Below are 11024 nucleotides of genomic sequence, written 5' to 3'. Positions count from 1 at the left end.
CGAGCTTACAAGAAAGAAACGATTCCTACGCATGCATAAATTAGGGGTAAGTGTCGTGTGGAGCGTAAGTATGATTTATTGTCATTACAGGTTAATGATACCTTCTGTGGGAGTTTCGGAATGCCAAGGGGCACGTTTAGAAAGGGGTAGAGAGAGGGAGAGAGAGCAGCAAGCGCACAATTAAGTCAGTTATCTCATCACGAACGTTTTGGGGGACAGAACACCATGTCAGTAAAGTGTTCCCAATTGGCCCCCTAGATTGCCAATCTTGACGGAAGATCGCTCCTGAGTTTCTGATATTCAAATTATGGACTGTCTATTGCAGTCGAAATTATAGCTCATCATCATTGTTCTCTCTATCTGTGTGTGTGTGTGTGTGTGTGTGTGTGTGTGTGTGTGTGTGAGATCCCGTTTTTGGACCACAAATCCAACCTTCTGTCTACAAGTGCACTTCTATGTTCATGGCCGTTTTACCCCAGCAGTTGAACAGAAAACTCTAATTTTCGGGGTCTGGGATGGCACGCTAGGTATGATCGTGTTTGTTGACCCAAGGGAACACTTAAGTGGATCACATGATCTTTAACGTGCGTATATAAGTTTATGTTTTACGCACGAAGGGGGTTCAGGCATTAACAGGTCTGTAGGCTACATGATAATAATTATGTTGATCCCACAGACGCAGATGAGATTCGAACCCAGGACCCTAGGTTTTGAAGTCCAATGTTCAAGCCATTCGACTGTCGCGCCCGTAATGTGGTTTGTGTGTGTGTGTGTGTGTGTGTGTGTGTGTGTGTGTGTGTGTGTGTGTGTGTGTGTGTGTGCGTGTGTGTGTGTGTGTTTCCTTTTTTGTTTCTTTATTTTACATCTGTTCACGAAGAGTGATATTCAACGAGAGGGAGAGAGAGGTGGGGAAGGGAGAGAGAGAGGTGGGGAAGGGAGAGAGAGAGAGAGAGAGAGAGAGAGAGAGAGAGAGAGAGAAAACGTGTGTATTGTGTCTCGACAGTACAGAGAGGGAGAGAGATTCGGATTCGGATGATTTATTCCTATAAAGGCTATTGCCCTTGACAAAACCAGCAGCAGATACTCATGCACAATAATGACAGAAAATAGAAGAATCACAGATCTGTGTAATGCCATAACAGAGCTTGACTGAACAAGCTTCAGCAGGCAGACCAGTTAATAGCTGAATTCCGGACAACATTACATTTTTCTGGATGTTACATGCGAGCCAAAAAGGAACCTGGATATCATCAGTCATACATGGAGCTGGATAATCCAAAATAAAATGTATCTCAGCTTTCGTGGGTTTTTTTTTCCGTCTTTCTTTCTTTCGTTTTCCCCTTGAGGACAAATCAATGGAAATCAATCGTGTTTCTCATCAAGATATGGCAGTGGTTGTAAGTAATTTCTGAAACAGCACATGTAAGCCATTTTGGATTTCTTTTCTTTAATTTTTTTTTCGTGTGTGTTCAGAAGAAACCTGAAGTGGCGTAATGTTTCAATTCGCACAACACCGGAAGCAAGGATGAAACTCTGTCCAGAAAACCTTCTTCACAAGAGACGAACAATTCAAAGATATATCAAAACCATATTGTACTGTGTTACTTTTTTTTTTATATATATATATATCATAACGTATTTCTCCGTTGTGGAAATCGGACTGCTTTCTTGGGGGAGACTGCGTTTTTTTAGTGCTGCACCACCTACATTTCATATGGGGGGTTTTTCTGTTTGCACGCGGAAAAATCCCGCTCCGCATATGGGATTCGAACCCGCGAACACTCGCTTCCTAGTTGGGCGTTCTACCACTGGGCCACCGCTGTTACTCCTGTAGTACATAGCAATACAAACAGCGTTGTCTGAAGAGGGGTGATGCCCTGGGAGTCCATTTGACGTTCTAGGGAGGAAGGTCTGGTTCTCTGAAGAGGGGTGATGCCCTGGCTGTTCATTTGACGTTCTAGGGAGGAAGGTCTGGTTCTCTGAAGAGGGGTGACGTTCTAGGGAGGAAGGTCTGGTTCTCTGAAGAGGGGTGATGCCCTGGCAGTCCATTTGACGTTCTAGGGAGGAAGGTCTGGTTCTCTGAAGAGGGGTGTTGTCCTGGCTGTTCATTTGACGTTTTGATGAGAAAGTCCTGGCTGTTGGTCTCGATGGCCACTTCTTGGGGCTTGTATGTAGGTACATCTCCAGGACGATAGCTGGATGGCTGTTGTCTGCAACAGGGATATCTTCTGCCTTGAAACAACAACAACAACCGGGTTTACATTTGCAGCCATGTCCACTTGAAGTTCCGATGCACAACAGAAAAACAAAAACAAAACAAAAAACAAAAACAAAAACAAAACAAAAAAAACACATGAAAATCGCTATACTGTGAAGCAGAATCGAAAAACTTTCTCTATTCTCTGTGGAGACGCAGTTAAGTGAACTGCTTTGTGATGCTCTGCGTGGGCAGGGACAAAACACAGCGTTGACACGGACAAAGATCACAATTGGTTTGCCAGGACAGCTCTACAGACAAAAAAAAAACCCGTGTCCTCTTGGTGTGACTGTCACTGACCGAATCCCCCCCCCCCCCCCCGCCCCTCCATGCCCAGCTGGTTAAAGGCAGCACCACCCAGGGGACCAAGCTCCGGAGTAGAGTCCGGGGTTGCCCAGCGGGGACTTGGGCACCTTGGCAGGGAACGGGACCACGTTCTGTCGCTCCCTAGCCAGCAGACCTTCCATCCTCTGGATCTTCGCCCAGCGTTTGGCATCCTTTGGTAGAACGCAGTGACGCCTCCTTGAGCTACTGAAACTGAAACTGAAACTTGGCATCCTTCTGATAGCGCTTGTACAGGTTCCTGGTTTCTGAGGGGTCCCTGTGCACGTTGTACAGCTGCCTGTTGGAGAGAAATAGGATGGATAGTATGGGTCGTTTCTATTTATGCGGGAGAGATAGGGTGGGGTATAGAAAATTTTATTCGAGAAAGGCCATAGCCTCTTTTTGAAGGGATAATGGTGAACACAAATATGTAAGGAAAAAATATCATCGTGGCAAATTTAGATTGCTCAAACAATGTAAAATCGGCTGTACATTCTATCAGCACATCGAATAACGTATTTTTTTTAAAGCTTTGTGTAAACGTAACAGCAAACTGCTTTACAGCATCTTATTGACTTGATACCATAGATAAAATAAGTTCTTTTTATGAACAAATATTTCAAACGGAAGACCAAGTCGCCCTGCGATGGGTGGTGTACAAAAAGAACAGATATAGTTTGCACTGTGCATTTTGATGTGGACAGGCCTTGTTGGTTGATGTCAGATGCTGTGCAGAATTCTACATGTTTATATAGCACTGAGAGCAGTATTTTTCCGGACAGAGTGCTATGTAATGAAAATAATAATAATAATGATAATAATAACAGTAATACTGATAATGATGATACTACTACTACTACTACCATTACTACAGTTAATAATAATGATAGTAATAATGATGATAAGTAGTAGTAGTACTACTTGTAGTAGTAGTAGTATATGTCTTGTTAAGCGCATACAGCGGTTTTCCTGGCAGAATGTTATATATATTCTATCATCATCATCAGCAGCATCATCATCATCATCATCATAACAATAATGATGACATGATGATGATGATGATGACGACGATGCTGATTATCATCATCATCACCATCGTCATGATTATTATCATCATCATCGTAATCATCATCATAATCATTATCATTATATATCATCATATCATCATCATCATCATCATCATCACATCATCATCATCATCATCAGGACATCATGTCTTACCTGGGAACGGTGGCAGTACCTTCCCTCTCCATGTCAGGCGGCGCCCACCATCCTGCACCGTGGGCTGAGTGGGACGGTTTACCTGTGTGGGTGGGAAGTGGGGGGGAGGGAGGAGGGTGTGGTAGATGGGAGGGTTAGTTAGGGGGGTGGGGGTGGGGGTGGGAGTGGTTCGGTCAAGACGAGAGAAGAAAAGACGTGGACATAATTCCTTTGCATGAAAACACCACGGACACATACACACACACACACACACACGCGCGCGCGTGCTCTTTTCAGAGCAGCTTTAGATAGTCGCACACCAACTCACATACCAGCATCCCTAGCAGTGAAATGAATTAAGGTTAAAAATGATATGAAATAGAAAACAAGGAATCAGTAGTGTTAGTCTTTCTAAAACACACACACACACACACACACACACACACACACACACACACACACACACACACACACACACACACACACACCAAAAAATAACAACAAACAAAGAAACAAAAAAGCGCGTTGGAGTGGGTCGTTACATGAAAACGTCATGAGCACGTGTTCAGTTTTGAAATCGGCAAAAATTGGTGCAACACATTGCTGCAGAAACATGAAAAAGCAAAAACAATTCAACGTGATTTTTAATATCTTTATTTATTTATTCTTTTTTTTTTTCTCTCTCTTTTTTTTTAGGGGCAGGTGGAAGGGTAAGGGGGTGGGGGGCGGAGAGAGAGAGAGAGAGAAAGAGAGAGAGAGTTGAAATCAACAGAGCAAGGGAAAGAACTGTGGCACGCTGGCTCGGCTTCAAGAACATAAAATTGATTTCCCTTTGTTTCATTGTAGTATTCGTGAGCGGGAATTAGGGTCAATTCTACGGATGATAACTCACAATTTTCGACAGATTTCTGTGTTCGATCACACATACACGCACGCACGCGCGCACACACACGCACACGCACGCACGCGCACACACACACACACACACACACACACATTTTTCAGGGGTAACCCTCATGTTGCCGTAGGTTATGTATTTCGTGCGCAAAGCACGTGCTGTATACAGGACCTCGGGTCATCGACTTATCTGAAAGATGAGCACCCCGACTAGCACTCAAGGAGGTGTGGGGGGGGATAGAATCCAGATCCGTATTTGGGACCCGAACCCGTGATCATTCTCTGTTCCTTGTTGGGGGAAACTTACCACAAGTCCACTGTGAAGGAAGGTGTCAGACTGGTTAAGACGTTCATCTGCCAACGCAGTGTCTATGAGGGTAATCCTGGTATCGCCATTTCTCCAAAGTTTGACTGGAAAATCAAATTGAGTGTCTAGTCTTTCGGATCAGACGGCTGACCAAGGTCCCGTGTGCAGCACGCACTTGGCGCACTGAAATAGGACCCATTCGGATGAAAATATAAATCGAGGTCTCGTGTGCAACACGCACTTGGCGCACTTAAACAAAAAAAAACCCATAGCAAGTGTTAAGACGCGCAGCTGCCAACGCAGAGAGTCCGTAAGGATGTGGGTTCGAATCCCGCTCTCGCCATTTCTTTCCCAAGTTTGACTGGAAAATCAAACTGAGCGTCCAGACTTTCGGATCAGACGGCTGACCAAGGTCCCGTGTGCAGCACGCACTTGGCGCACTGAAATAGGACCCATGGCAACGAGAGTGTTGTCCTCCGTCAAAATTATGTAAAACGAAATCCACTGTGATATGTACACAAACATATCAAACATGCGCTCAAGGCCTGACTAAATGCTTTGAGTTATGCTGCTGTCAGTGATATGCCTAGGAGATGTGGTGGCAGTAGCGCTGTGTGGTAGAAATCCGTTCTGATATATTATACACAAATATATATGTACGCACTCAAGGCCTGACATAGTGCCTTTGGGCTGTGCTGTCGGGTATCTGCCTGGCAGATGTGGTGCTGCGTGGATGGATTTGTCCGAACGCCTCTTTAAGAAACTTGTGTTGCATTGAATTGTATTGTATTGTACTGCATTGTATTGTATTGTATTGTATTGTATTACTCTTTTTGTCATAACAGATTTCTCTGTGTGAAATTCGGGCTGCTGTCCCTAGCGAGAGCGCGTCGCTACACTGATAACGCCACCTTTTTTGTTATGATTTTTTTTGTATTTGTTTTGTTTTTGGGGGTTTTTTGGTACTTTTTGCTGCCTGCACTTTTATTTGATTTCCTATCCAAATGGATTTTTCGATAAAATTTTGCCAGGGACAACCCTTTTTGTTGCCGTGGGTTCTTTTACGTGCGCCGAGTGTATGCTGCACACGGGATCTCGATTTATCGTCCCATCCGAATGACTAGCGTCCAGACTACCACTCAAGGTCTAGTGGAGAGGAGAGGGAGGGGATACCTGCGACTGTGGGATTCGAACCAGTGCGCTCAGATTCTCTCGCTTCCTAGGCGGAAGCGTTACCACAATGCCAACACTGCACACTTCTTCCTCTGGTTCGCAGAAGAAACTGAAACTGAGAGTGAACTTAGCACCAGGCCAGCACCGATCTCCCTGTTCTTAGGAGGATGGTGGCAGAGTGGTTAAAACGCTCAGCTGCCAACGCAGAGAGTCCGTGAGGGTGTGGGTTCGAATCCCGCTCTCGCCCTTTCTCCCAAGTTTGACTGGAAAATCAAACTGAGCGTCCAGTCTTTCGGATGAAACGACTAACCGAGGTCCCGTGTGCAGCACGCACTTGGCGCACTGAAATAGGGCCCATGGCAACGAGAGTGTTGTCCTCCGTCAAAATTAATGTAAGACGAAATCCACTGTGTTAGGTACAGAAATATAATAAACATGCACTCAAGGCCCGACTAAATGCTTTGAGTTATGCTGCTGTCAGGCCTCTGCCTAGCAGATGTGGTGTAGCGTATATGGATTTGCCAGAACGCAGCGATGCCTCCTTGAGAAACTGAACTGAAACTGAACTGAAACTGAAAGTACTCGTTCTTACCCATGAGGAGCTTGAGGTTTCCGATACGCACGGCACTTCGGTTGTGGGTGGGGTCGATGTTGTAGACCATGACCCTGCGGAGTCCCTTAGTTCCTGAGGTCAGCTGGTGGAACTGGTTGATGCCGTCCAGACAATGCAGCTCCGACACGTTGCCTGGCAGTTGGCAGAGCGGGATTTTGCCCAGAAGAATGTGGGGTTTGTCATGTGTGTGTGTGTGTGTGTGTGTGTGTGTGTGTGTGTGTGTGTGTGTGTGGGGGTATGGGGGGTGGAGTCGAGGGGGTGGGAGGGGGGGGTGGGGGTCGTGTGTCGTGTGTGTGTGTGTGTGTGAACATATTAATGCTCTTGTACTTTGTTGTCATAGATAGTTGTTTTTTTTTAAAAACGATAATGGGTGGCATCGTCTGATATATATATATATATATATATGTGTGTGTGTGTGTGTGTGTGTGTGTGTGTGTGTGAATCAGTCCGCATGCTTTTAACGATTTCTTGAAACTCAAACATCTCACAGCCTATATATATGAATCAGTCCGCGTGCTTTTAACATCTTGAAACTGAGCCTTCTCACCATATGAAGCATACACATGAATGTGGGGTGGTGGCCTGGGGGTGGCGCGTCCGACTGGGAAGCGAGAGAATCTGAGCGCGCTGGTTCGAATCACGGCTCAGCCGCCGATATTTTCTCCCCCTCCATTAGACCTTGAGTGGTGGCCTCGACGCTAGTCATTCGGATGAGACGATAAAACCGGGGTCCCGTGTGCAGTATGCACTTAGCGCACATAAAAGAACCCACGGCAACAAAAGGGTTGTCCCTGGCAAAATTCTGTAGAAAAATCCACATCGATAGGAAAAAGAAATAAAACTGCACGCAGGAAAACAAATAGGGGAAAAAAGGGTGGCGCTGCAGTGTAGCGACGCGCTCTCCCCGAGGAGAGCAGCCGGAATTTCACACAGGGAAATCTGTCGTGACAAAAAGAGAAATACAATACAATCAGTCCGCACGCTTTGAACAGAACCTTCTCACTTCTGGCCAAGGCGATAGGTGTAACATATATAGATCAGTGTACAGCCCTCTTACCTCCAGCGAAGGCTACAGGTGTAGCATAATTTATTACAATACCAGTCCGCACGCTTTGTACATCCTCTTGAGTCTGAAACCGAAACTCACCTCCAGCGGCAGCGAAGAGGGTGGGGTACCAGTCCGTGGCGTGCACCAGCCCGCCCCCACTCCTTGCCCTGCAGGCGAGGGTTCAAACCCCGGGGGTAGACGAAGAGGGTGCGGGAGCGCGTGCCCCCCTCCCACAGCGAGCTCTTGCCGCCCCGCAAGGGCCAGTTGAAGGACCCGTCGCCCAGCGGTCCCCCGTTGTCCGACAGGTACAGGAGGATGGTGTCCTGTTTGAGGCCCTGGGGAGAGATGGGAGACAATGTGACAATGACGAAGTTTTTCATTAACTCACTCAGTACGGCCAGTCCTCTCTTCTCCTCTACACAGACCCCTCGGATGTCCAGTGGGTGTCTGAATGACCCAACCTTTAGCTTCCGTCGTCAGAATTGTGGTATTCTTTGTCAACATTCACCTCTTCAGTATATGAGCCTTCCGCCTGCAATATTTTGATGGTGGTAATTGGGGTGAAACGCTGTTAACGTCGTCTCTTTCGCCGTTCGTATGGAGAGAGTTAATGTTCGTTCAGCGTTACAACGCCCTTCAGACACAGGGGCGACAAAGAACAAGAAATACTTGTGAATGCGTCTCAAATAATTTGCATTGTCACTGCAAACAAAGACACGCATGTGTGATTTCAATCAAATAAGTATAAATTCGGTCACGCACACTCACATTCGCGCAAGGTCGCGAGCACCAAGCCGCAACCGTCCCTATCCAACCCCACATTGCTCACTGGGATGTGTAGGAAGACGAGGAGGTGTAGGAAGACGAGGGGGGAGGAGGAGGCGGAAGAAGACGAGGAGGAAGACGAGGGGGGGAAGACGAGGGGGAGAGGAAGACGAGGGGGAGAGGAGGAAGACGAGGGGGAGGAAGACAAGGGGGAGAGGAAGACGAAGGAGGAGGAAGACGAGGGAGAGGAAGACGAGGGGGAGAGGAAGACGAGGGGGAGGAAGACGAGGGAGAGGAAGACGAGAGAGAGGAAGACGATGGGGAGAGGAGGAAGACGAGGGAGAGGAAGACGAGGGGGAGAGGAAGACGAGAGAGAGGAAGATGAGAGGGAGAGGAAGACGAGGAGGAGGAAGACAAGGAGGAGGAAGACGAGGAGGAGGAAGAAGACGAGGGGGAGAGGAAGACGAGGGGGAGGAAGACGAGGGGAGAGGAAGACGAGAGAGAGGAAGACGAGGGGGAGAGGAGGAAGACGAGGGAGAGGAAGACGAGGGGGAGAGAAAGACGAGGGGGAGGAAGACGAGGGGGAGAGGAAGACGAGAGAGAGGAAGATGAGAGGGAGAGGAAGACGAGGGAGGAGGAAGACAAGGAGGAGGAAGACGAGGAGGAGGAAGAAGACGAGGGGGAGAGGAAGACGAGGGGGAGGAAGACGAGGGGGAGAGGAAGACGAGAGAGAGGAAGACGAGGGGGAGAGGAGGAAGACGAGGGAGAGGAAGACCAGGGGGAGAGGAAGACGAGGGGGAGGAAGATGAGAGGGAGAGGAAGACGAGGGAGAGGAAGACGAAGGAGGAGGAAGACAAGGAGGAGGAAGACGAGGAGGAGGAAGACGAGGGAGAGGAAGACGAGGGGGAGGAAGACGAGGGGGAGGAAGATGAGAGGGAGAGGAAGACGAGGGAGAGGAAGACGAGGGGGGGAAGACGAGGGGGAGAGGAAGACGAGAGAGAGGAAGACGAGGGGGAGGAAGACGAGGGGGAGGAAGACAAGGGGGAGAGGAAGACGAGAGAGAGGAAGACGAGGGGGAGAGGAAGACGAGGGGGAGAGGAAGACGAAGGAGGAGGAAGACAAGGGGGAGGAAGACGAGGGGGAGGAAGACGAGAGAGAGGAAGACGAGAGGGAGGAAGACGAGGGGGAGAGGAAGACGAGGGGGAGGAAGACAAGGGGGAGAGGAAGACGAGGGGGAGGAAGAAGACGAGGAGGAGGAAGACGAGTGCGATGAAGACGAAGGGGGGAGGGGGGGAGAGGGGTGAAGAAGAGAAGGGGGGAAGAAGAGAAGGGATGATGACGGGATGAAGACGAATGGGAGGAAGACGAGGGGGGAGAGGAGGAGGAGGAAGACGAGGGGGGAGAGGAGGAGGAGGAAGACGAGGCGGGAGAGGAGGAGGAGGAAGACGAGGGGGGAGAGGAGGAGGAGGAAGACGAGGCGGGAGAGGAGGAGGAGGAAGACGAGGGGGGAGAGGAGGAGGAGGAAGACGAGGGGGGAGAGGAGGAGGAGGAAGACGAGGGGGGAGAGGAGGAGGAGGAAGACGAGGAGAAGAAGGACACATAAAATGTGAAGGAAGTTGTCTTGCCCCATCGTACACAAAGAACGAACAGACGGGGTTTCAACGCACAACGTGCAATGATGAAGAAAGAAGAGACAGAATGAAAGAATGCTACAACCAATGGATGGTCGAATGAACGGCTGGATAGCGACTGAATCGATGGATAATGAGGAGGTGGAGGAGGAGGAGGAGAAGAAAGCGGTGGAGGTGAGGAGGAAGAGGAGGAGAAGAAGGAGGAGGAGGACAAATACAAGAGGGATCGTGGTGGCCTTTCTCAGACGATGGATGGATGGATGAACGGACGGACGGACGGACGGAAGGACGGAAGGATGGATGCTGGATGCTGGGGGAGCGAACAGAAGTGTGGAGGAGGGGAGGGGAGGAAAGGTGGAGGGGCTGGAAAGGAAGAAGGCCCACCTCCTGGTCCAAGGCTGCAGTGATGTTCCCTATGCTCTCGTCCATAGCGGTCACCATGGCGCAGTGCACCCGGCGTTTCTCGTTTGTCACGTGCCGGCAGTACTGCAGGTACCTGGTGATGGTGCTGATGGTGATGGTGATGGTGGTGGTGATGGTGGTGGTGATGGTGATGGTGGTGATGGTGGTGATGATGGGTGATGGTGGTGATGGTGGTGGTGATGATGGGTGATGGTGGTGATGGGTGATGATGGTGGTGGTGATGATGGGTGATGGTGGTGATGGTGGTGGTGATGGGTGATGATGGTGGTGGTGATGATGGGTGATGATGGTGGTGGTGGTGATGGGTGATGGTGGTGGTGGTGGTGATGGGTGATGGTGGTGGTGGTGATGATGGGTGATGGTGGTGGTGGTGATGATGGGTGATG

General features: G+C 49.0%; 1 protein-coding gene across 1 annotated transcript in view; it reads right to left on the bottom strand.

Annotated features, from left to right (window-relative positions):
• Window positions 1-2785: 2785 nt before the first annotated feature.
• LOC143298285 (arylsulfatase I-like) overlaps window positions 2786-11024 on the bottom strand; it is a 17136-nt gene continuing 8897 nt past the window's right edge. The window contains exons 4-8 of the mRNA XM_076611103.1: window positions 10600-10711; window positions 7965-8154; window positions 6751-6903; window positions 3803-3854; window positions 2786-2879 (exon numbers count right to left, since the gene is read on the bottom strand). Coding sequence (XP_076467218.1) covers window positions 2786-2879; window positions 3803-3854; window positions 6751-6903; window positions 7965-8154; window positions 10600-10711 — 601 coding nt within the window. The remainder of the gene's footprint in view (window positions 2880-3802; window positions 3855-6750; window positions 6904-7964; window positions 8155-10599; window positions 10712-11024) is intronic.

This window comes from Babylonia areolata, chromosome 23, assembly GCF_041734735.1.
Source record: "Babylonia areolata isolate BAREFJ2019XMU chromosome 23, ASM4173473v1, whole genome shotgun sequence".
Lineage (NCBI taxonomy): Eukaryota > Metazoa > Mollusca > Gastropoda > Neogastropoda > Buccinidae > Babylonia > Babylonia areolata.
This window is presented reverse-complemented; position numbering and strand designations above follow the sequence as displayed.